The sequence below is a fragment of the Protomyctophum parallelum genome, assembly GCF_964188405.1.
Source record: "Protomyctophum parallelum genome assembly, chromosome: 4".
Lineage (NCBI taxonomy): Eukaryota > Metazoa > Chordata > Actinopteri > Myctophiformes > Myctophidae > Protomyctophum > Protomyctophum parallelum.
In genome coordinates, this window is record NC_139700.1 from 21,552,733 (window position 1) to 21,579,884 (window position 27,152).

Below are 27,152 nucleotides of genomic sequence, written 5' to 3' on the forward strand. Positions count from 1 at the left end.
GCCAGTAGCCGCCTGCTAGTACCAGCCTCGTCTCACACATTTTACAATCCTGTGAGTTTGTTAAATATTACAGTCTGGGGTTTGTTGAAATCAAACAGTATCCTGAAGACTTGTGGTGAAATGGACATACTTAAGGCTGAGATCGCGAGGAAGAGAAAACTCATCGAAGATAGAGATCTTGTTGACGTGAGTGCTTGATAAAGATGTTTGTTTTTGTTAGCTAGCTAACCTAGCTTTGAAATGGTACACAGACGGTAGCCTCGGAAACCCAAATATTTTACACACTACTAGAGAAACAGACACAAACTGGAACCGATAAACGATTTAAATGGATTTTATTAGTTTTCTTCTACATAAAGACAGAAACACAAATCATCATAGATACTAATCGCGCGGCCTTGAAATGGCGTTGTTGTCGAGTTATTTTTAGTGTTGCTTCATCTTATCTCAGTTAAATCAACCCACAGCGTCATCTAGAGGCCGTGGGGGGATACGTGGCTGGTTAAGCTATTTTCAATTGAACACAAGACAAATAGACCTATTTACTAGTAATTGTCTCCACCAGGCCGAAGGCATGGGGGGAGAGTATGTTTTGCACTCCGTCCGTCCGTGTGTCCGTCCATGTGTGTCCGTGAGCAGCTAATCTCGGCCACTGTTAACCCGGTCGATGCCAAATTTTGCACACACACTCCCTGGATGCCAACGATGAACCTCTGCCCCGAACTTTCCAGAACGGCCTGTTATAGCGCCACCAGGAGGCCGCTTTGTGCAAAACAAGTTTTTGCACAGTACACCTACAGATTTTGTCCAAACATTGCGCAAATTGGTACACCGTACACAGTCTCTCTAGAGCCATTCAACGAAACCGGTCTTTTCTCAGACTCCATCCTGATTGGTTAAGATTGGCTTCCAAAGTTCACAGGAGTGCTCAGTTTCAAACAAAATGCTGCAAATCATGAACACATCGCGTGAAATTGTGCACGCACATTCCCACTAGGCCGAGGACGAAATGCCACATGAACAATTTCAACTCAGCCTCAAGGTGGCGCTATAACTGGCCGAAAAGTGTTTTTACCTCTAACTGCACGGATCTGTGGATAATTTACTTTTGTTGCCCTTTTATCCAACCACCAGATGAAGGCAAGCTGCAATGTCCTACATTCCTATCCTGGTGGAGACCTGTGCCCAGAAGGGCACTTTTTCTAGTTCATTTTGTAATACTTTAACATTGATGTGATAGTTCTCAATAGAAGTCTATGTAGGAGAGCCGCCATTGGGCCGGCCCCATGAAGTGAAAAGAGTTTTCGTAACTGTCTTACTCTGGCTCTAGCCCATTGCCAACCTATGTCTAGCTTTGAGGGTGTGTAAACACAAACATTGTCCTAACGCAAACATTGAATGCCATTGACAACGAATGACCAGGGGCCTATTTCACGAAACTTGGATTAGAGATTAAGCCGGGCTTTAACACATATCCTGGCTTAATATATCCTGGATCAGTGCTTAACCGGTTTCATGAAAGCTGGTTGATCTTGCCAGATTAACTTAACCAGTTAACCTGGATATGTTGAGGCTTGATTCGGTTTCATGAAAGTGATGCTACATAAGTTACCATGGAAACTAATGCTTTGGACTGGCTAACAGCCAGGTTTAACCTAATCCTGATGTCTTTACTGTTCATTAAGCAGTCAAACTGATCACAAACCAATGATGTTTTCCAGATTTATTAAATTATTATGGGTTTATGTTGCCTTATTTGTATCGGTCTGCATTAAAGGACTAATTTAAGCACTATATAAAATCAAATAACCAAAATATATAGGCTGCACAACATCATGACAGCTAGCCTTGTAGATCAGATGCTTTTGGTGAATGTTCCCCATGAATAGGTTTGCTGTCGTGCAAGTGCAGTGCACGGTTAAGAAGAATTATTATATTATTATTATTATTATTTGTAAAAGTGAAAACCACTAAATATTACCATTACTCATTGTTTTACAACATATTACCATTGTAACGTTTCACCCACTACTAGTCCTACATACTTACACCTAGAAACCCCATTCAAACCTATTTAGGTTCATCCTACGGTGGACATGTGTGCCTGAGAAGGAATCTTTGAAATGTTTCATAGTTTTAGAAATATAGTGCTTTCAAATTTGAGACATTTATAGGCAGATAGTGGCACTTCAAAAAATCACTTTCACCTAGAAACTCCATTCACACTTTGTAAAATTCAGCTTACTGTGGAGACACATGCTGGAACGTTTTACTTTGAAATGTTTTGTAGTTTCTGAGTTATTTAACTTAAACGCCCAATGCATTCTCAATGGCAATAGCACAAACTTTGGCATGCTCCCATGACCCTCACCAGTCTGGCCCCTGTCTGGACAACAACCCCCTTCCCCAAAGGTAGCTCCCTCAGAGGAGGGAGTTATGGCCAAATATCACAATGCGACAATATCATTATGCTTACAATATTAAGAATTCTGTTTTAAGTTAATAGTAGTGGTAAAATGTAAACTATATTTTTGGGGTAGTTAATCATTCAGTCTATCCACTATTTTTTCTTTTTTTTTAAAGATATTTCTTTGCGGCTTACGCCTTTATTGATTTTTTAAGGGATAGAAAGTAGGCTGACAGGAAACGGGAGAGAGATGGGGGGATGACATGCGGTAAAGGCCGTGTCGGGTCCGGGAGTCGAACCCACGGCACACCGCGACTGGATCACCAGTCCGGTGCCCAGACCGTTACGCTACGGCCTGGGCCAGTCTATCCACTATTGAGAGTATGTTCTCTCTTTAATTACAGCAGCAGTATTTATTTTAGAAGCTTAAGTCCTTGTATCAGTAAGTCTTGAATAGATTAGTAAAGATAATGAGATATACAGAAGGGGGCTGTAATGCAACTATTAAGGATGCAAACTGCCTTAATACCCCATGAAGAAGAAGGATCAGTAAATCTGTGTTCTACAGAATGGGTCTAGAGACAAAAAGCCAGACTGTCTATTAAGCCAGGCTTGCTGATCCCGGCTCGCCAAATCCTCCAATTCTGAGCCTCGCTTGGCTTTAGTGGAACGGAATAAACCAGGCTGTAAAGATCAGGATTTAAAAAGCCTGGTTTTGGCCTAAATCCTGGATTCGTTAATCCAAGTTTCGTGAAACAGGCCCCAGCTTTGAGTGTTTGTAAACACAAACATTGCATAAACAGTTAAACACAAACATTGAAGACGAAGGTGAGGACACAAATTCTGATTGGCGGGAATGAGATGATGTATGATGGTAAGAGCGACCCTCACTTAGTTCACACGGGTGTGATTTTTATTATTATTGAGGGGCTCCTATCATACCCATCTTTGTGTGTCTGTGTGTACCAGACAGTGGCCTTGTGGTTAGAGTGTCTGCCCTGAAACTGAGAGGTCGGGGGTTCGATCCCCGAGCGGGTCATACCAAAGACTAAAAATGGAACCCAATACCTCCCTGCTTGGCACTCCGCATCAATGGGTTGGATTGGGGGTCAAATCAACTAATGATTGCAGAGCGCGACACGGCTGCAGCTCACCGCTCCTTGGCTGCGTCTCACCGCTCCAAGAGATGGGTTAAATGCGGAGAACAAATTTCACTAATCGTACGACTTTGACCCCATAGTGATGATTTAATTGGCTGAGCACGGAATGTGATGTATGATAAGAGCACCCCTCACTTCACATGACTTACTTACTTTACTGCCCTTTATGCTGGCTGGCATGAAGGGCAGCAACAAAGGTCAGTCTGTCCTGGGCCAGCGTCTTTATAGATCCCCAGGTGTGATGCAGGGTCTTCAACTCTCCCTCCACTGTCCTACGCCAGGTGTTCTTGGCTCGGCCTCTTTTGCGTTTGCCCTCTAGTGTCCAGTGAAGGGCAGTTTTGGTGTTTTTTACGTATTACATGCCCAATCCATTTCCACCGTCTTCTCATAAGGATGGTATCCATGTTTTCCTGTTTGTACAGATCAAGAAGGTGTTGGTTGGAGATGGTTTTGGGCCATAATTGAATATGAATTTTCCTTAAGCTTTTGGTGTGCAAGGTTGACAGTTTGTGGAGATCGTTTTCTGTCGTCCTCTGTATGAGTGTGATTTTTATTATTGAGCAATTATACTCGGATAGTAATGGTTGTCATAATTATATTTGGCCACTCGGTAGGCGTTACAGCATAGTTTGATGATGATGCCACACGCATATCCTTTATAGAGCTATTTAACACTTGTTATAATAAAAATCACACCTGTATTCACACCTGTATTTTTGAGGGGCTAGCGCCCCTCAAAAATATATCACTTATAATTTCACCCCCTTTAAATCTACAGTATACTGTGTGTGTGACTGTGTACTCACATTTATTCCATAAACTACCCCAAATGATTGCAAATTAATGTGACCTTGTGTACATCTTTTTCAGGATAAAAAGAGATACTTCAAAAGGGCTGACTTGGCACGCAAAGAGGAAGAGGAATATTACGAAAGATGTGGATATAAGGTAATGGAAGAAAAGTAACATCCACAAACATCATAAATGATTAAATTGTATATGTACTCGAACGCCGCACTCTGGACTCTGGAGTCTAAGCCTAGTGTTAACTTGTGCATTATTGGCCAGGTACAAAACCAGTTCCGGGGTTGATCAGGAGGTGTACATACGTTTTTGTGTCTGTGTTGACTGTGCTGTTTCTCCCCAACCTGTATCTTCTGCCTGCATCTGTAGGCTCAGAAAGAGACTCCCGAGAGACAGGTATGGGATGGTACAGTAAAGATAGTTGACAGGATGCATGACAGTGGGGCCATCAAATGACTGTGTTCCAAAAGCTTTCCCTTCCTTGGCACTTTCTTGATGGTCACCAGTCATCCAAAAACTGGCAATGATGTGCTATTCACTATTTAAAGTTCTAATGATTGTCATGGCATCAAATTGCTCTGGAATGGATCTTTCAAATTATTGGTGGCTATCAGCCAGTGATTCCTTTTACTGTATGTCGTATACATTTATATAATATGTATGTTTCAACACTATTTGGAACCTGGGTCAAATCGTATTTGCTATAATACTTTAATGTTTTGCTTATCTTGCTTTTTTGCGTGTGTATGCACACACACACACACACACACACACACACACACGACAGGGCAGTGTGTAGGATAGTTTAATAGTGTCAGAAATATTATACTATCAATCATCTCGGTCTTAAACATTTAAGTGCAAATATATCAGAATGATCCAAATCTGATGAATACCCTCTTGGTACTCCATGGAGTTTGGAACACTCACTAAGACTTATCTGTGATTGAATACTGTTTGACCCAGGTCTGCGCTATTTTATTCTATTGCCATTTCTAATAGTTTGTCAGAAGGCAACGGGGCAAGGAAAGGAAACCATACAAAAACCAAATGGGACACAGCCTGAGTGTGGATTTCAGCATGAGACAATGAAATGTTCAGTATGTTTTCTATTAAAAACATGGTTATAGAGTTCATATGTTGCACATGTGGAAGCAGCATTCGTAGCTGTGCCAACTTTACGTTTTCCCGTGGTTTCATTTCACTCGTTTTGCATTGCCTTGCAACAGTTGCTCTTGGGGGGGGGGGGGGGGGGGGGGGGGGGGGAACTACATTTCTGTTTTATTTTCAGTGAAAGAGTGTATGAAGCTACGCTCTTTACAAATGCAGCGTATGACAAGGTTTTGTGTTTTTTATTTTATTTTATAGATTGTGTCCTTCAAAACACAATCTAAGAGGGCTGAGATGCATGTGCCGTTGATAGCATGCTGTATCAGCACATTTGAAATGCCATTATTGGAGTGTTTGATGCTGTACTGAACACATCTGTTTCCACATGGTTAAGATACTGGTAGTCCTGTTTTCTTTTGACATCTATAAAATGCCACAATATGAATATTAAGAAAATATGGATGTCTGTCTCAAGGCCTATTCATAGTCTGGATTTTCGGTGGTGAGGTGACCAATAACGTTGAGCGGTGGTGACTAAACAGAGAGAAGGGCTGGAGCGGTGGCGGTGGTTTGCTCTTCACCGCGGCTCGTGATGTCATGTTGTAGTTCGGTGTTCAGAAAATCCAGACTATGTATGAGCCTTCATTGGTAAGCTGTGAGACTGCTTGCTTTTATAGGAACATCACAGGTGTAAGTAGATTTCACAGGTGAGTAGATGGGCGCTTAAATGTGTGCAGACCAGTGGTTTATGAGTGTTTTAAACCCTTCTCAAGTATCCATGTGTAATCTCTTGATCTCTTGATGAAATGCGGCACACTTTAACAAATATATGTTTGTTAATTGTATCTGTGGAAAGTGATATAAATTGTTTAAATGGCAACCATCTAAAATGTGTGTAACCATAGTTGAGTCCTAACTGCAGTATGTTTTCATTTCATCCACTTTGTTAAGAAGACTGATAAGGAGGAGGAAAATGAGCCACCCACCACATCTACTCCAGGGATGGAGTTGGAGCTTACAGAAGAGAAGTTGCCTACTATGACATTGTCACGGCAGGAGGTCAGTCACCATATGGCATGAATAACTTCCAATTACACCAGTTCCTCTGTTTATAAAATATGAAACCAGAATCCGAGTCCGCTACTCTTCACCATATTTCTCGAACCGTTGGCTGTGGCTTTAAGAGCAAATGCAGTTATTTAAGGTGTGTGGGGTGGGGGTGCGGAACATAAGCTATTTTTATATGCGGATGACATTTTGGTACTGGTGTCGGATCCTGCAACCTCTATTCCCAATCCCATAATTCTTAATAAGATTGAAACGTTCTCTCAAATATCTGGGTATAAAATCAATTGGCAGAAGTCAGAGGTGATGCCTGTATCTAGGTCGTGTGCCCGGTCAGAGATTTCCATTTTTCCATTTAGATGGATACCAGTGGGAATTAAGTATTTGGGTCTAAAGCTAAGTGCTGAGTTGACAGATATAATAGAAATGAATCTTGCTCCACTACTTCAAGAGATGAAAAACAATTTGGAAAGGTGGAAAATAATTACCGTAATCTTACTTTATGGGACAAAGTTAATACTATTAAGATGGTTATAGCGCCACAATTTAATTATATATCAATGATGCTACCACTGACTATTCCTAGTGGGATATACAAACAATATAATCAGATGGTGAGAGATTATTTGTGGAATGGGGAAAAAGCCAAGGATTAATATTAAAAATATGTGTTAACCTAGGGAATGTGGTGGCTTGGTGGCTTGGCTTTTGAATTGTCTAAACTAGCGAGGCATTGGGCTGAAGGTGATAACCAACTGGACTGGGTAAAGATAGAAACGTCTATGGTAGCTCCTTTCAAACCCATACAGGTTCTCTCTCAGATTAAAATGGTAGAAGGGGGGAAGAGTCCCATTTTGAAACATTCCCAATGGGTATGGTCTGAGGTCCATAGGCTGATGGGGAAATCCCAATATAAACAGGGATTATATGGGATAATCCACGCATCTTGATAGGTAAACATTCATTTAGCTGGGAGCCTTGGCAAAGAAATAGCATAAGTGTAATTGATGATTTATATATGGATGTAACTTTTAAGTCATATCAGGAGTTGGGGAATCAATTTAACTCGATGGGTAGGGGTGAATTTTGCAAATATCTTCAACTAAGAAGTAGTGTTAGAAGTGTGTTCAACCTTAACAGAGGTATAGAGGAATCTAATATGTTGAAAACTATTTTTGACAATGCATAGGGCTTCAATAATTTACAAAAATATAATGGAATTACAAAGTGCAAAGACTGAAAATCTTAGATTAATATGGCAAAGGGATTTAGGATGTGAAATAAGTGAGGAGAAATGGTCAAATATAATTTCCAAAGTTGGGTGGGCCACTAGGGATATTAAAAGATTTATACATTACAAAATTATACATAGATTCTACTATACCCCTGTGAAACTGTTTTAGGATGTGCTTGGTGGAAGACAAACGGTGTTGGAAATGTAAAGGGGAAAATGGTACATTTTTACATGCCTTTTGGGATTGTGTTGTGTTGTTTTTGTTTTTTTTATATTTTCTTTACATTTTTCCCCTCCCATGTGGGGTCCTTGTTCATGTCAGCATATACATTTGTTAATACATACGTCTTAAGGCACCCCGCATTTTCCTCCCGTCCACCCACTATGCCCACCCACTCTTCCCCAATGCAGAGACAATACTGGAGAAGGGGAAAATTACAAAAAATAAGTAAATAAATTAAATTAAAAAGGAGAGGGGGGAGGGGAAAGAGAAGAAAGGAGGGGGGGACCACCTGTGTGTGTGTGTGTGTGTGTGTGTGTGCGTGCAGACACCCGTTTACACGATGCATGTACAATGCATAGGCCTATGCGTTCACCATTATATAGTTCAAATATCGCTCATCTCTGGGACTACCGTCAGGGTTTTTACATGGTCAACAAAGGGCGTCCATGTTTGCTGTATTATTCTCTTAAGGTGTAGAGGAATGTTAGTCCCTGGGGGAATGCCAAACAAGGCCGTTAACGGGTTGCGTGGGATAGGTACACCCAATATGTCAGAATATGATTGAAATATAGCTGTCCAAAAGTCAACCAGCCTAGGGCATGACCAAAACAGACTGACAGACTAGCAGCGGGTTGTCTGCACCGGTTACATGCATCATTAATATCTGGAAATATCTGTGCTAATCTTGCATTTGTGTAATGAACCCGATGAATGATCTTACATTGGATAAGATTATGTCTAGCACAGATTGAGGAACTGTGAACCAGTCTCAGAGCTGTCTTCCATATCGGGTCGGGCAGTTCTAGCCCCAGGTCCTGCTCCCATGCCGTCCTAAGATGGTTGAGAGTTTCTGGGTTTATTGAGTTGAGTTAATTATATATTGTTGAAATTAAGCCCTTTGTAATTGGGTTCAGAGAAAGTAAAGAATCCACTGCAGAATGGTTGGGTTGGTTTGGAAAGTTTGGGAATTGTCTTTGTGCAAAGTGTCTGATCTGAAAGTAGCGAAATAGGTGAGAGCCAGGTAAACGGAATTGCTCTGTTAAGTATGAGAATGGTGCCATAGTCCCGTTGCTGTACAGATCTTTAATAGTTCTAATCCCCTTGTCAAACCAGTTTCGGAAGACAGGATCCGAACATGAGGGCTCAAACAAATGATTACGGTATATTGGAGTTAGGTAAGATAAACTTTTGAGGCCAAAATGCCTCCTGAATTGTGTCCAAATTTTAATAGTGTGTATGACGGAGGGCATGGAGCTGACTACAGGGATAAGCGGAAGGCCTGAGCATATTGGTGAAGAAAGAGTGTTGACTGGAGGATATCATGTGGTTTTACTAGGGCTGTCAAATGATTAAAAATTTTAATCCGATTAATCACAGCTTCAAAATTAATTTAATCATGATTAATCACCATTCGAACTATGTCCAAAATATGCCATGTTTTCCTGTTTATTGTTGTGGAAATGGAAATATAAATGACAGAAAGCGGATATACATTCGTTTTTGAATGTTTTTTGTTTTCTAATGCATTTAGTATAGCCATGATGTGATGTGAGCATTTGTAGGCCTAGCCTACACTTTGAGTTAAATCAACACTGGCTTTTGGCCATGTAGACTGCGGTCCCCCAGGAGGAAGTCACTAATGTTGCTCTGGAGAGGGAAGTCTGGAACACTCTGGTGGAGCTGTTGCCCCCGTGACCCGACTAGGGATAAGCGGTTGAAGATGGATGGATGGATGAATGGAGACTGGGGTCCCAGTCCAGAGATGAAAATCATAATAAAATGGCCTAGGCTACTTTCTATCAATTTAATTTGGGGGTCCTTGAAATTAAAATAGCTGAGAAGCAATGGGTTAAACTGTAGACTATAGTTAATTGAAATTCACAAAATACAATAATGGCACATAAGCATTTTTGGAAACAGGGCTTGGTTTAGAAAAGCCTATATTTTGCGCTAAAGTAATTATTGAATAACATATAAATGTAGGTTTTAAGGCTAGAATGGCATTGTAGTGGACTGTAGTGAGAGGCGAGATTGTCTCTCCTTCATTGCGGGACTGCAGGACTAGTCTGGAGATAGTTAGTCGTGAATCAGCTTCAGTGTTTTGGTTCGTACCTGGAGTTGTGCATTATCTCCGCTGTGCACAGCAGCACAGGGGAACTGTCTTTAATATATCCATGGTCGTTTTCAGTTGCTTTCCATGTGCGACACAAAAGTACCATGTGTTTGTTTTGGTAATAGCCTACTGCAGGCGCAGCCATGCTGATTCACGTAATCGCGTAGAACAAAACGAAACCAGACGGACAAACATTAATGGCATTTTCAAAATGTCCACAAGTTGCGACGGACCCGAGTGATTCTTGCAGCGCGCTGATAGCTAACACTATAGTGTGTGTGTGTGTGTGTGTGTGTGTGTGTGTGTGTATGTGTGCAGTGTAGCCTAATGAGGCTTTGCTAGGCAGACAAAGTAACGCAACAGAGTTACAGAATCAAACCACTTTGCAACCAAACTACAATACACAAGCTATCTCTCTGGTGTTGTTCAATCATGACTGTGTGCTACACAGTGACAGATTTGTTATGCTCTGGACGTTCCTGAGCCGCGCGCACGGGCGCATGTTAGGGGGAACACTAACATGCGTTAATTGCGTTAAATATTTTAACGCAATTGATTAATGCCATTAACGCGTTATTTTTGACAGCCTTAGGTTTTACCTTTCTGGAAAGAGGTACAGGGGAACTTGGAGACTGGATAGGGTTAATACTACCAGAATGCCCAAGTTTATGTCTCTTGGGAGATCGCACGGTGCTGCCACAGGGGGTCACCAAGACACAACATCCATTGGTGACTGCAGGTCTTATTACTGCAGCTAGGTTGATACTGAGAAACTGGAAGAGCTCTGCTACACCAGAGATCACAGACTGGACCCAACTTAAGGAAAGTTCCATGAAATATGGGACTACTTTTATTTATATATTAAAGGATGGTTGCAGTAACAATTTGTATTTATACATTACAGATGACATAATCCCTAGTGTCAACAACAGAATGTGGAGGGGTGTTGTCCATGGGTTTTTTTTCTTTTTTTTTTTTACTGCTAGTTGTGTTTTGTTTTTTGTTAGTTTTTTCTTGTATTTTTCTTTTGTGTAAGTCATGTGAATTGTGTATGCTTTATTGTAAAATCATTAAAAAACTTTGATGACAAAAAAAACAAAACATAATCCATTGCTGTTGTCATGAAGGTAATCCGACGGCTGAGGGAGAGAGGGGAGCCTGTCCGTTTTTTTGGAGAATCAGACTACGATGCCTTCCAAAGACTACGGAAGATTGAGATTCTGGCCCCAGAAGTTAACAAGGTATGAATTATACTAGGCTGTACTGCAACAGCAACTTATTTATCCTGAGGTTAACTGGCCTGAAAGTGCTGTTTGCGTGAATTTTACATTTCTTGTCATCACAAAGTGTTCTTTATGCATAGACTTGTGCAAAGAGAGGAAATATGATGATTTACTAACATTCACACAATGCAGGGGTGCATTTTGTTGCATCCAGAATGTGGCATACCTGTTTCCGGTTCAGTTTCCCTTCGCTTCAGATTTAATTTAACTGGAAACACGCATGACACATGCTTCCAGTTTAAATCTGCTGCTGTGCCAGTGAAGTGAAGCTATGGGAAACTGAACCAGAAAATGGTATGTCACCTCAGGAAACCCAAGTTTTTGCTGTTTTCTACACACAAACACAAAAATGCTAGGAGGTGAGGTTCCCATTCGCTGATCACATAATTAACTGCTGCCTAAGTAAATCAGACGTTAACGTACATTGCAAGCACAAATGGAACAAATCGGGTACTATAGTCAGTGAACCAGACATTAATTGCAAGTGCAAATTGAATCGAGTATCTTCTCAGACACGTTTGAAGGCACTGTTATGATATTTTCTGCTGTCCTTTGGTACCAGGGATTGAGGAACGACCTGAAGGCAGCCATGGACAAGATTGACCTGCAGTACCTGAATGAGATTGTGGGGGGAACAGAGCCTGGACAAATAGACACACAGTTTGACCTTAAAGTTCATGAGGAGAATACGACCATAGAAGAACTGACGGTAGAGTGCTATAGGACTCGTGAATCAATCCACCTGTCTAACTACAGTCTAATACCAAGGCCACCTTAATGTTGGAAAAAAAAAGGTTACTTTTCAATTTCAACTTATTTTTGGAATCTCCTATAGGCTATTGGAAAAACCTGCCTGGGCACAGGAGATGACAATCGTGACCAGGATATCATTTTCAAAGTGTTGAGGGTAAGACTGGGGAATGCTACACAATCTACTTTGTCAAAATCACAGCTTTACAGTTGTTTCACTTTAGAGAGAGAGAGAGAGTGAGAGAGAGAGACTGAGAGAGACTGAGAGAGACTGTGAGAGACTGACTTCTGTAACAATATAGGAACTAGAGGGAGCTGTTTGATGATCTGTGTGTAGAACAATTGGCTATCTTTGGAAGAGGCGTTTAGAAAATGAAACAATTCATCTTTATCCATATATTTAAACATATATATTTCATTCAATTGATTAACATATCCCTCTGTATTCCATAGTTTCTCCTGGGTGTTTGGGCCAAAGACCTGAACAGCCGAGTAGACCATGTGAAGCGCAGTGTTCAGGGCAAGCTGCAGAGTGCCACTCACTCACAAACCGAAACCTATCTCAAACCTCTCTTCAGGAAGCTGAGAAAGAAGGTAACATTTCTACAGGAAGTGAGGAAAATGAAAATACTAACCACTTAAGGGGTGTGTGTGTGTGTGTGTGTGTGTGTGTGTGTGTGTGTGTGTGTGTGTGTGTGTGTGTGTGTGTGTGTGTGTGTGTGTGTGTGTGTGTGTGTGTGTGTGTGTGTGTGTGTGTGTGTGTGTGTGTGTGTGTGTGTGTGTGTGTGTGTGTGTGTAATACAGAACGGGCAGTTTTCATTTTAATGATCAGTAGAATTGGTTAACCCATTTAGTCCTGACGTCGAAAAAAAAGAAGTTTGCTCTGAAAGAATATATACCTATTCAAAGATTTGTGCTGCATTTTTACGATTTTTCAAAAATAGCAGACCTACAAGTTCATATGAGCTTGTAGATCTGCTATTTTTCAACAGCTAAAGTATAACAGAATGCTTGAAACACCAAAAGGGGTTCCCGCCCAAAATGGGTTAAAGGCTTATAAATTAGTATACAATTTTGCTCGTATTTGATTTACTTTGTTTTTTGCCAGAGTTTACCAGCTGACATCAAAGAGTCGATCACGGATATCATCAAATTCATGTTGGAAAGAGAATATGTCAAGGTAAGTCATTTCTGACTACTACTGACTACTAAAATCTTTGAATTGAAGTTTTGCATGTCTTTGGGGTCATGCAATTGATATACTGTATGTCCCTTCCCAGGCAAATGATGCATATCTGCAGATGGCCATCGGTAATGCTCCTTGGCCCATCGGTGTAACCATGGTGGGCATCCATGCTCGTACAGGCAGAGAGAAGATCTTTTCCAAACACGTGGCACATGTCCTGAACGATGAGACACAGAGAAAGTACATTCAGGTGAGAACCCAAGATGTTCCCCAAGCAACAAGAGTCCATTAAATATATGCATTAAGAGGCAGAGAGTAAGAGTTAAAATGACACTAACTATAACTTTACAATTCCCAACCTGATATTTCTCTCTCTGGTCTACAAATACAAACTTCACTTGGGTGAAGTGAGGGGCGTTCTTAGCATCATACATTATCATACATCACATTCCGTGCTCAGCCAATCAATCATCGCTATGGAGTACACGCATTGCTCAGCTCATTGAACAATTTGGCTGGTTGAAGCATAATGTAATACCAACTTGTGCCAAACGGGGGAGAGTGACACTTCTGTGAGTAACTTGTAGCACCTATAAGGCACTATAGCAAAATCTGGACTAGTTATTGTGTAGGTTCGACTGCTGGAGCTATGGGGAGTGCTTAAATGAGACTCAGACACAAGGAGGTTAAATGTTAAATGATTGCCGGCAGTTATATTGAAAAAAACAATTAACAAACAAACATACAAACATACAATATGGAAAAGAAATAAATTGGTACCAACTTGAATAGCAATTGCTCAAATTCTCACAGTTCACTGTGTCTCTCTAATTTGGGTGCACCCTTCTAACTTTCCAGTTCAATCAAACAATCAAAATAGGACATACAATTTACAAATATCCACCCTTTCAATAAGTAATGAATTGACCACTCAGTCACTGTTCTCCCAATGAATGAACAAGGTAAGGTAAGGTAATGTATGTATGCAAAATCAGTATATGTGTTATGGTTCAGAGTTCCAAGGATAAACCATCCAGGTATGTATCAGTGTATGTGTCAAAGTTCCATATGGTTTCCAAAACTGTAAGTGTCAGAGTTCCAATTCCAGGGGAATGTATGTGCATGCGTGTGCGCGAAGGGAGAGAGGGGGAATTGGGATTACTGCAGCTGAGAGTGGGGGAGTCTGCAGATTAGGCCTACCACACTGTAGAGTGCAGTAGTCTGTCTGTCCAGTGGTCACCAGAGTATGGGGGAATACTCGCTGTCGCTCAATCTCTAGATCCTGGTGGGAAGCTCGCCATCTATTGGAATGGTCAACTGGAAAACGATCCAATCCAACAAAAAAACCTGACCTGTCATCAGACAGGGTCAGAGAAATCTAATCAGTATCAAAGTATCAACTGTCTGTTCATTAGTTTTTAACCATGAAATATGCATTACATGAACTTTCTTTAAATGAAAACAAATGAAATACTGTATGCAACACTCTGTGCATTTTTAACCTTTGTACATACTTTTTCACATTATGTATTTTAAACAACACACATCTTCACATGAACATCAGTACACTTGTAGGAAGTGCATCATGAAATGGATTACATCCATTTTAGTAAACAAACATAAACTTCTTCTTAGTAGTATTACACCCTCAAAGTGTTCACTTGCAAAGTGCAAAAATAACAACAATATCCCTTCATTGAAATTAAATGAACTGTCTCACCGATTCTGTGTGAAACAGGCTGGGCACAAACAATGCAATGGCTGCCCCAGTGAATCCACAATGGTTTCTAGAAATAAACAATACCACTCATCAAAACCAAAGTAATTTCCAATTATTTGTTACTCTTAAATTAACTCATAAGATGTGGTGAGTTACCTTGCTTCGCTGTGGTTTGTGCTCATAAAACTCTTCTAGTATCACACTTTTTCTCTCTCTGTTCTGTGCTCTTCTCATGTGCTGTGCACTGCTGTTTGGCTGTCTTTCTCTCTCTAACCTCAACAGCTGAACTGACTCAGTTCAATTGGGCTTGATTAGTGCAGCACTGCAGGTAGAAGGTAATCACTGCTTCAACAGGTTACTGTGTGGCTGGAACAGCATATCAGCCAGGCCTAAACTGACTGCTGATTGGTGGAACCACATGTCACTCTGTCTCTAATATCTAGTGATTTTTAGATAGCTTAACAAATCTCTGCACTACTCAGTGGTTAGGTTTCAGACAGGGTCACTAAACATAGTAACTTTAGATTTAGTTCTTAGGCAAAAGCACACATATAAGGCAACTGTAGCTTGTCTCTATATGTTAGGGTTATACTGTCATCCACTAAATCATGTGTGTTACATCCTCCCCTCTTGACGGTATGCACGTCCCTGTGCATTCAGATGATGATGGTTGGATGATCACAGGTCTCTTCAATCCCTGACAGGTTTGCTGTTCTAGGTCTGAGTAATCAAAACCTTGCATGGAGCTTGCAAATGCCTCACTCAGGCCATGGAAAAGGGAGTTCACAACAAATAATAAGGGATTACCTAATCTAGAATACTGAAGTCTCTCAGGTACCTCACATTGTCTCTGAGAGCGACGGACAGGGGTTTCTGTATCTTGGTGTAGTTCATTCTTCGTCTCTACTGAACTAGACTGTTCAGGTGGAATTTCTTCTTTTTCAGATGCCTCCTCTTCTTGCACATCTGACAACACTGGGGATGACTCATTTACATTGAGAGACGTTTCCTCAGGTGGTTGCAGACATGTGTCCAGAGGGGACTTGTCAATGTCAGGTAAGGGGTCTGGTCCGGTTGAATCATCACTTTCGGATGAGATGTCTTCATCAGGTAAGTTGACATATTCGGGTAAGTTTTCCTTTTCATGTTCATCATTTTCCGGTTCATCTCCATCTGTGTCCTCTTCATGGGATTCAACTCCTGGCGGAGCAGGAATATCAGGAGATGACACATCAGGTGCATGTGATTGCCTGGTCACACAAGGAGGGTCACTCGACTTGTGAGTATCTTGGATTGTTGTCTGGATAGGATATCTAACCATGGGAGGTAGATCCACTGAGTCAGAATCAACATCCTCTTCACTCTCAACATCAGGATTCTGTCTTGTCCTTGGTCTTCTGACAGTAGGCTGTCTGACAGGTTCATCCATCGAGGTTGCGGATAGAAAGCCACAAGGGAGCAACAGGTCGCGATGCAGGGTACGTACAGGTCTATCTTTACCTTCGGGCTTGACCGTGTAGACTGGCATCTCACCAGCTTTCTTGATGACAACATAGACATCATCCTCCCACTTGTTTGCTAATTTGTGCTTTCCACGCAGCTTGACATTGCGAACAAGAACTCTATCACCCACATCCAGGGTTGACTCTGTGACGCGTTTATCAAATCGGGTCTTGTTGCGATCAGCATTCTTCTGGGCGTTAGAGGTTGCAATCCTGTAACTCTCTTCCAAACGGCACTTTAAGTCACTGACATACTGGGAGTGAGACTTTCCACAGGTATTGATGGGTAAACCAAAGGCTAAGTCGATCGGAAGCCTTGGCTGTCTCCCGAACATTAATTCGTAAGGAGAAAATCCTGTCACCTCGTTTTTTGTGCAATTATAAGCATGGACAAGAGGCTTGACAAAGTCTTTCCAGTGCTGTTTATCCTGTTGACTTAGTGTTCCAAGCATTTGGAGAAGAGTACGGTTGAATCTCTCGACCGGGTTCCCTCTGGGATGGTATGGTGTAGTTCGCACCTTCTTCATGCCCGTAAGTTCACAGAGTTCTTTTATAGTCTTCGACTCGAAATCAGGACCCTGGTCACTATGTAACCTTTCTGGAAAACCATAATGAACAATTAAGTGTTCCCAAAGACTCTTTGCTACAGTACGTGCTCGTTGGTTTGGAGTTGGTATCGCTATTGCGTACTTAGTGAAGTGGTCGGTGATGACTAATATATCTTTGGTGTTGGACCGGTCTGGTTCCACGGATAAGTAGTCCATACACACCAGTTCAAGAGGTCTACTAGTCTTTATATTCACTAGTGGAGCGGCTCTCTCAGGTAGGGACTTGCGAAGAACACAACGCTTACAGGTTCTGATCATCTTTTCAATGTCCATGAACATTTTTGGCCAATAAAATCTGGCTCTTGCGAGATCTACTGTCCGCTCAACTCCCATGTGGCCCATGTCGTTGTGGAGGCTCTTAAATGCTACTGCTCTCAGCTCATCAGGAAGCACTAGCTGGAAGGTGATATTGGGTCCATCTTGCCTCCTTCGATACAGCACTCCATTCCGCAGCTCCAGGCGGTTCAGCTCACGTAGCAGTAAAGGAAGTTCAGGGAGTTCTTCCCTGAGACTGGTAGGTGGGGTTTGACCAGTTTCAATCTGAACGATAACCTCATTGATTGCAGGATCGAATCGCTGCTTTTCTCTCAACTCATCCTCAGAGAGAGAGGGGATTAGAGGAAAACCATCAACTTGTTCTTCCTGGAAGCTGTCTGGAATAGCCGTAGAATTATGAGCAAGGGATTCAACTAAAGCTAACCCGGGACTAGGCATTTCGGCATCGTTGCCTTCAGTAACGGTGACAATGTGCCGTTCACATATGGCTTGGACCACATCTTGAGGTACAGTGTTTGAATGTTCGGCATCACTTAGGTGATAATCTGTGAACTTCTGGATTCTTTCACTCTCCTTTCGTGATGTTGGGTCATCCTCCGGAATACCATGAGAGCGGCGAGACAATGCGTCAGCATCAAGGTTTAGCTTGCCAGCTCTGTACTGGAGTTGGAAGGAATAGGTGGAAAGGGCAGACAGCCACCTGTAACTTGTTGCATCGAGTTTGGCCGATGTTAGGACATAAGTCAGGGGGTTGCTGTCTGTTACCACCGTGAAGTCTGTTCCATATAAGTAGTCAGCGAATTTATCAGTGACTGCCCACTTGAGGGCCAAGAATTCAAGTTTATGCGCTGGGTACTTGGTTTCACTCTTTGATAGTCCTCGGCTTGCAAAAGCTATGACTCTCGGTTGGCCATCCTGAACTTGGTACAATGCAGCCCCCAAGCCAACTGTACTAGCATCAGTATGTAGGATGTAAGGAATCTGGGGGTCTGCAAAGCCCAAAACCGGAGCCGATATCAGTTTTTGGATTATCAGTTCAAAGGCTTCCTGGCAACGAGGTGTCCACCTTTGACCGAAAGACTCTTTTGGGTTGTGGTACTCTGTGCTTGCACCTTTGTCAGGTTTCTTTCTTCCCTTTGCAGTCGGTGGATACCCAGAGGTTAGCTCGTTAAGGGGCTTGACGATGTTAGAGTAACCCTTTATGTACCGTCTGTAATATCCTGCGAATCCTAGAAAGGACCGAAGTTCCTTCAGGACGGTAGGGACAGGCCACGTTGTTAACGCATTGATCTTCTCAGAGTCCGTTTCCACACCCTGCTCTGAGACTATATGACCAAGGTATCTCACTGAGGTCTGGAAAAATTTACATTTTTCTGGAGCCAGCTTCAATCCATACTCCTTCAGTCTCTGTAGTACATGCTTGAGGCGCTTCTCATGTTCTTCCAAGGATGATGAGAAAATGATCAGGTCATCAATGAACACTAAAACCTCCTTTAGGTTCATGTCTCCCATACACTTCTCCATAAGTCGCTGGAATGTTGATGGAGCATTAGTGATTCCCTGGGGCATTCTGTTGAATTCCCAAAATCCTAATGGGCAAACAAACGCTGTTTTCTGTTTGTCGGATTCTTCCATGTCTATTTGGTAGTATCCCGACTTTAAGTCGAGAACAGAGAACCATTTTGATCCAGCCAGCGCAGAGAACGCCTCCTCCAGCTTTGGAAGGGCATACGCGTCCTTGATGGTTTGAAGGTTTAGCTTCCTGTAGTCTATGCAAAGACGAACGGAACCATTCTTCTTCCTTACGACTACAATGGGGGAAGCAAATGGGGACTCTGATTCTCGTATCACGCCTGAGTCGAGAAGTTCCTGAAGGTGTTTCCTCACTGCATCCACATCATGTGGATGTATGGGACGGCCTCTGTACTTAAACGGTGTCTCATCGTTGAGCTTGATATGGTGCTTGACCTTATCTGTCTGACCAAAATCCAGGTCATGTTGGGAGAAGACTTCCGGCATGGAATTTAGCATTTGTGTTGCTCTTTCCTTCCATTCGACAGGTAAGGGGGAATCTCCGAAATCAAAGCTCAACTTTGCATGTTGACTGGACTCTGTCTGCACGTCAGGTGAGTTTGGATCCTTCACAGTCTGTTCTTTGTGAAGCACTCGCACTACGGCATTAACATCTGCCAGTACTGTTCTGGGCGGTATGACAATGTCATGATCAGTTTCATTTTTCAGCACAACAGGTAACCGGCAGGGTTGTTTTGTTGGCACACTCACTAGGCTTGTCGAAACCAGTAGGCCACCAGGTAAGGAAGAGGCTGATGGTTCTTCCAAAATGACATACTTCTCAGTGTGAGCATTACACAAGTTAACTGTTCCCTCCAGAACGACGGTCTGTCCTGCGGGGACAATTTCAGGGTTCTTTCCTTGCATCTTCACCCCGCCAAGGGTATCACTGGAGATACTCTGACGCAGTCTGAGTATTTTCAGAACAGCTCGGTAGCCATACGCTGACGGCTGGAAAGTAGAGAGGTTCTGGTCAGCAGAGAAGTCTGCATAAAGCACGTCAAGAGTGTTTGTGCCGATAAGCACCTGTTCTTGGCTTGCAGAGCGGAGGTGGGGAATAACCAAAGCCAAGGTATGAACTTCAATATCAGAGCCTACAAAGTCTTTAGGGAAAGTGATGAGGAGCTCTATGTATCCTAAGTAGGGGACTGATTCACCATTGGCACCCTCCACGTCAAGTAGACCATGTAGTGGATGAATAGTCAAGTCTGAGAGATGGTCTTCATAGAAAGACTGGGGTATAGTTGTCACTTGGGACCCCGTATCCAAAAGACAGTTGGTGTCATTGCCTTTAATAACCACTTGGGCTGTAGTTTTATTTCCAATGAGGCCCTTTGGAATTTGTATAGACTGCTCTTTAGCCTGAACTCGTTTCAGGTTAGGTTTGTTTGGTCTGGGACGACATTTATCTGTTGTTGCTCCCATATGTCCCTCGATGGAAGCAGCATTCAGTTTAAATGGGTCTCGTCATCCGGGCCATTAGTGGTTTCCCACATGGACTGTTTTTGTCTCAACTGCTTTTTCTTGGCAGCTACAAGGACAGGATCAGGCTCATTGTCACAAGCAGATTTGATGTGACCATCCTCACCGCATTGAAAACAATACCAAGGGCGTGGCTTGCTGTTAGTCTTGGGAGAAGGTCTCTGCTGTTTGCTTTCTTTATTTTTTGGAGGTCGGACCTCAGCACTTGCTGCAGAGGACTGAGCTTTTTCTTGTTTCGGTTTCTGTTTTTGTCTCTCATTTTTCATGCTACTCAGCTGGGCGCTGAGGTCTGCCATTTGTTTTTTCAGCATCTCAAATTCAGTGACATGATCAGACTCAGCAGTGGCATGTGCTGTTTGTAGATGAGACATTGTACGCTGCTTAGTGACACTAGGAGCAGGCTGGACTGTGCCCAAGTGCTGTCTCATACGGCTCACTTTCGCAGCCTGTATGTCTTCTTCTGTTCTTAGCATCAGCAAGAGTTCTGGGAAGGAAGGTGGAGACTCCTTTCTTTTTCCCAGCTGGAGGTCAGTTATTAGGGCATTATCCCAGCAGCCGCGGCAGAACTGCTTTAGGAGTTGCTTGTCAAATTCTTGTGCAGACACACCACCGCGCCGCATAGTCAGGCTCAGACACACCTGCAATCTTTGTAGAAATGCAGACGGCTTTTCATTAGAATCCATCAATGTGCTCATGAATCTCGCGTAGAGTTCATCACCATCTTCAACCGTTCCATAGGCCGAATCAAGTAGTTCAAGATAGGCAGAGGGTTGAGCCTGTGGGCCTAGATGCTTGATTAACTCTGCAGCAGGTGGAAGTAGGCTGTCAAGTATGCGGTGTGTGCACTGCAAGTCAGAAACGGAAGGATCCTTAATAAGGACTTCAACGCTTGTGCGCCAGGTGTCATAATCTGCTTCGTTGGTGGGTCGGGGAACTTTCCCTGAAAAGGCACGAAGCCTACTTGGTGTAGTGAAGTGTGATGAGGTTCCACTACTGCGAACAATATGTTCGACCACCACTCGTTGCACGTTGGGTGGATTTAAATCAATTGTGGGCGGTAATGTGCCCTGAGCCGCAGCTGGTGTAGCTGATATTGAGAGGGAGTCGGTCAGGTTTTTAGCTGCATCATGTGATTCAAGGACTGTAGGATCAGAAGGGTGTGAACTTGGAGAAGACGGGTCAATTTGTTTACGAGGAGTGGAAGACAATGCAAGATTTTCAAGTTCTTCTTTCAGCATTTGCTCAAGAGAATTTCCACTCAAGCGGGCAATTGCACGCAACTCGTCCATGTATGTTTTGGTAGCATTAACACGGGCATTTAACGTATAAACACTTGCCAAGCTCTGTATTTCGTAAACAACTGCATCTTGATTGGAATGTTTCAACTGAAACGGCAGCTGGGGCTCTAATGTTTCCATGGCAGTGCCACATTTAAACTCTGCTATCAAGTGGTGGTGGAAATCTGAGTTTTTGTCATTAATGGTAAAGAATCTGTTAATTTCACCATGTTTCTGAAGATAAGTAACGACCTCATCATCAGCAGATGTACCTGTTATCCCATTAACTATTACAGAGTTGGGGATTTTGATCGATTCTTTCATCACAATTTCCATTTTGACTGTATTAGGTTTGGACTCAGATTTTGAATGTAACCCGTTGCAAATCAATAATAACCAATTAAGTGACAATTAAGCATCCAACATAGCTCCTGGCTAGCTCGCCAATTGTAATACCAACTTGTGCCAAACGGGGGAGAGTGACACTTCTGTGAGTAACTTGTAGCACCTATAAGGCACTATAGCAAAATCTGGACTAGTTATTGTGTAGGTTCGACTGCTGGAGCTATGGGGAGTGCTTAAATGAGACTCAGACACAAGGAGGTTAAATGTTAAATGATTGCCGGCAGTTATATTGAAAAAAACAATTAACAAACAAACATACAAACATACAATATGGAAAAGAAATAAATTGGTACCAACTTGAATAGCAATTGCTCAAATTCTCACAGTTCACTGTGTCTCTCTAATTTGGGTGCACCCTTCTAACTTTCCAGTTCAATCAAACAATCAAAATAGGACATACAATTTACAAATATCCACCCTTTCAATAAGTAATGAATTGACCACTCAGTCACTGTTCTCCCAATGAATGAACAAGGTAAGGTAAGGTAATGTATGTATGCAAAATCAGTATATGTGTTATGGTTCAGAGTTCCAAGGATAAACCATCCAGGTATGTATCAGTGTATGTGTCAAAGTTCCATATGGTTTCCAAAACTGTAAGTGTCAGAGTTCCAATTCCAGGGGAATGTATGTGCATGCGTGTGCGCGAAGGGAGAGAGGGGGAATTGGGATTACTGCAGCTGAGAGTGGGGGAGTCTGCAGATTAGGCCTACCACACTGTAGAGTGCAGTAGTCTGTCTGTCCAGTGGTCACCAGAGTATGGGGGAATACTCGCTGTCGCTCAATCTCTAGATCCTGGTGGGAAGCTCGCCATCTATTGGAATGGTCAACTGGAAAACGATCCAATCCAACAAAAAAACCTGACCTGTCATCAGACAGGGTCAGAGAAATCTAATCAGTATCAAAGTATCAACTGTCTGTTCATTAGTTTTTAACCATGAAATATGCATTACATGAACTTTCTTTAAATGAAAACAAATGAAATACTGTATGCAACACTCTGTGCATTTTTAACCTTTGTACATACTTTTTCACATTATGTATTTTAAACAACACACATCTTCACATGAACATCAGTACACTTGTAGGAAGTGCATCATGAAATGGATTACATCCATTTTAGTAAACAAACATAAACTTCTTCTTAGTAGTATTACACCCTCAAAGTGTTCACTTGCAAAGTGCAAAAATAACAACAATATCCCTTCATTGAAATTAAATGAACTGTCTCACCGATTCTGTGTGAAACAGGCTGGGCACAAACAATGCAATGGCTGCCCCAGTGAATCCACAATGGTTTCTAGAAATAAACAATACCACTCATCAAAACCAAAGTAATTTCCAATTATTTGTTACTCTTAAATTAACTCATAAGATGTGGTGAGTTACCTTGCTTCGCTGTGGTTTGTGCTCATAAAACTCTTCTAGTATCACACTTTTTCTCTCTCTGTTCTGTGCTCTTCTCATGTGCTGTGCACTGCTGTTTGGCTGTCTTTCTCTCTCTAACCTCAACAGCTGAACTGACTCAGTTCAATTGGGCTTGATTAGTGCAGCACTGCAGGTAGAAGGTAATCACTGCTTCAACAGGTTACTGTGTGGCTGGAACAGCATATCAGCCAGGCCTAAACTGACTGCTGATTGGTGGAACCACATGTCACTCTGTCTCTAATATCTAGTGATTTTTAGATAGCTTAACAAATCTCTGCACTACTCAGTGGTTAGGTTTCAGACAGGGTCACTAAACATAGTAACTTTAGATTTAGTTCTTAGGCAAAAGCACACATATAAGGCAACTGTAGCTTGTCTCTATATGTTAGGGTTATACTGTCATCCACTAAATCATGTGTGTTACAATAACTTGTGTCTACAGCGCAGTTCACTGGTGGCCTCTATGGTAGCTGGTGATCTGCTCAAATACTCTTAAAGGTCTGGTGCATTTAAGAAAATGCATTTCAAACAATGAAAACACATTGATTATATACCTGGTAATCAATGTACTTAGCCATCCAGGCCAAAGACGTTTTTAACATTGGGATTTAATTTCTTTTTTTTCCCTTACAACTCTCTTTCTAAAAAAAATAGAACAAATCTATGTTAGCCTGTGCTGAACTATTTCTACTGCCATCTAGCTATGGATGAGATAATGATCTATTTTCAGTATTTATTTATGATGTATTTTCTCTATTAAGGTTATTGTAGCGGTCAATTTGTATTGGGGGGGTGGGGGCGGGGGTCGCGAGACATGACCAAAGCTTTTCCGGGGGTCCCCAGCCCAAAACGTTGAACCCCTGCCTTAGAGAGTATGTGTGACTGTTTTCATGAAACTGAGTCATGGATAAAATAAAATACACAACAGAAAACATTACCTAACAACCCAGTTTTGTGCTGACGCCGGCCATGTCATAGTTGGAATTTGACAATTGCTCTGATTTTGGGGGTCTAGATATATGGGCCTGTGTTTGGGCATAATCTTAGCACACAAATATGTCTATAAAGTCCAATGTAATTAAATTAAAATGTAAATAGAAGATGAACTTAAGTAATGATGTATTTTCTTTAATTTCTCTCCACAGGGAATGAAGAGACTAATGACCATTTGCCAGAAACACTTCACAACTGACCCATCAAAGTGTGTTGAGTACAATGCCCTATAATTTCACTCCATGTAAATGGAATAAGAAGGATTCTTACACCATGGTCTTTTCAAAAGGGTAGTGATAGACTCAACTTTTTTCATGACTGTTCCAGTGTGTCAGGGTGAACACATTCTATCAGTACATTATCACAATAATTAATACATGTAATGACAACGTTAATGCTTTTTAATAACCTCTGGAGCCTTTTCAATGTCTGACAAAAATAGAACCTCTGTCACAGTTACTTTTGATAGTTGCAGCCTAGCTCTGGTCCATAGCCTTACTGCTGCAGTAAGGCTCTGCTACTTTAGCTTTTAAATCTCACATGGAACTCAGACCAGCCTCTCCTCTTTAGTGGAAATGTCAAGAACGTTTAACCTACTCACCAATACAAAGACGGGTTGTGTCATTAGAAAGCCTACTTTCCTTAGTGGATGCACTCTGAGCCCCCCACCACACATATAAACGGTACTTTTTGGCCAGAAAGGGATTTATTTTTCACCGGCGGAAAAATATTCCTCCGGCAATTCTCCGACCCAGGCAATCCTCTGGGCAATATAGGTATTGGAGTAACTAAAAGCTTTTTTCCCCGGTGGAAACAAAATCCCTTTTTGTGTGGTGGGGGGCTCAGGGTGCTCCCACTAAGGAAAGTAGGCTTTCTAATGACACAACCCGCCTTTGTTTTGGTGAGTAGCTAAAACGTTCTTTTTATTTACGCTAAAGAGGAGAGGCTGGTCTGAGTTCCATGTGAGATTTAAAAGCGAAAGTAGCAGAGCCTTACTGCAGGGCAGAATCATAGAAGCAGTAAGGCCAGAGATAGTTGCAGCCATGTATATTGCGACAATGTGTATAAACTGGTTTCACACGAGGGCAGGACTTTTGTGACTATGAAAGCATGACCCAGTATATTAAATAACATGTTATTCCCCGTTGGAGGTTGTTCTTTGTCCTTGAACTTGCCAGAACATCCTGCAACCTGCTTTTGGTTTACAACTGCTTCTGAGAAACACTGCCCAAGGGAAATGGGAAAAGGAAAATAAGGAGTTACCCATTTTTACTGAGTTGTTATGATCTAGGCAGGGAGAATTTTCCTTTTGATACAGGAAAATGTTGTGCATGACCCTTTTAGAAAGATTGAATACCTCAAGGAAGATGTCCTTGGCTGAAGTTGATTGTAAGTTTTATTACACCCAAGACTTCTGTTTGTGGAAATGTCAAAACAAATATGTCAATCATGTCTTTGAGTTTTCATTTAAATAATAAAGTTTTACAACAGCAGCTGGAACTAGTCAAAGTAGCCTACTTGTCTCCATTTTAGTGCATTCAAATTATGTTTTATGATTATTTATATGATCCTGTGAGAAATAATCCCATTTCCAAGAGCTCACTGTACTTGCCCCCTATTGATTTTATTTTAAATTCAGAAGAATGTGTTCCCTTGTTCCACCCGCTGAAGAGCCAGTCTATTTATAGCATATCCTCTCTCATCCATTTGGTGTCACTATAAAATGTGTCTGTAGGAAAACAACTCCTAATAAAGACTCACCTCTGAAGTACCATGTGGCGCAATAAGAACTGAAATACATTGAATTCATTCTGAACAAGCCTATCCATCGTCTACTATAATGTCAAGTATCTTTTATTGATGAACCAAACGCCACCTGGCCACTGATGGAAATCCTTGCCGATGCTAATGGAGGCACTCCGACCTTATTACATTCCGTAACCATGGTGACCTGATTAGCTCCTTGTCGTTATTTGTGTGTTCCCCACTGCCTCATCCCACGTCACTGTATGTGTGTCTCAGTTCTGAAACACGTCACCAATCAAGTCTTAGCTGCAGAGAACAAAAGGTCAGGTGGTACTGCCATTCCGAATCTGTCCTACGATTATTGGAGGCTTTTCTTTCAGCCATACATAGAATAGCAGCTCTATCACTGTAAAAAGCTGCACATCTGTTGGGTACACAAATGCATATAAGGCTGTAACTGTAACAATCTGATTTATGTTATAACAGGAGTGAAAAAAAGCATTAGAATGTGGTAGTATCATGCTCAATGTCCTTGGTGGGTAAAGGAAAACCACACGCTTTAGTCCGTTTATGGCCCCCGCTGCCAAAAGTGTTCCTATCCCAGATATTTACATGAAATTCCAAATGAATAATGGGTTTCTTTGTGTGTTTATCGTAACTGTGGGGATGTGTGTTGGTTGTGTTATCTCAGAGCCAGCACTATGTCCAACTGAGAGGAGAAAGTTTCTTTTTTTAAACCAAGGTCAACAAAGCCAGACAACTAGATTGGAGACCTTCGAATTCCATTAAACAAAACCAATGAAATGTG

The 27,152-nt window shown here is 41.9% G+C and overlaps 1 protein-coding gene across 3 annotated transcripts; it reads left to right on the plus strand.

Annotated features, from left to right (window-relative positions):
- Window positions 1–26,091, plus strand: prpf18 (PRP18 pre-mRNA processing factor 18 homolog (yeast)). Of its 3 annotated transcripts, XM_083763238.1 has the most exons (11): window positions 1–186; window positions 4,438–4,515; window positions 4,741–4,767; window positions 6,433–6,540; window positions 11,244–11,357; window positions 11,962–12,108; window positions 12,235–12,306; window positions 12,603–12,743; window positions 13,258–13,329; window positions 13,430–13,585; window positions 24,751–26,091. In XM_083763238.1, exons 1-11 carry the CDS (start codon window positions 121–123, stop codon window positions 24,829–24,831), a joined length of 1,062 nt encoding a protein of 353 aa, XP_083619364.1. In that variant the 5' UTR covers window positions 1–120; the 3' UTR covers window positions 24,832–26,091. The 3 variants fall into 3 exon arrangements, with proteins under 3 accessions (XP_083619364.1, XP_083619365.1, XP_083619366.1); XM_083763239.1 differs by lacking the exon at window positions 4,741–4,767; XM_083763240.1 differs by lacking the exon at window positions 4,741–4,767 and having other exon boundaries at window positions 6,436–6,540.
- Window positions 26,092–27,152: the final 1,061 nt, after the last annotated feature.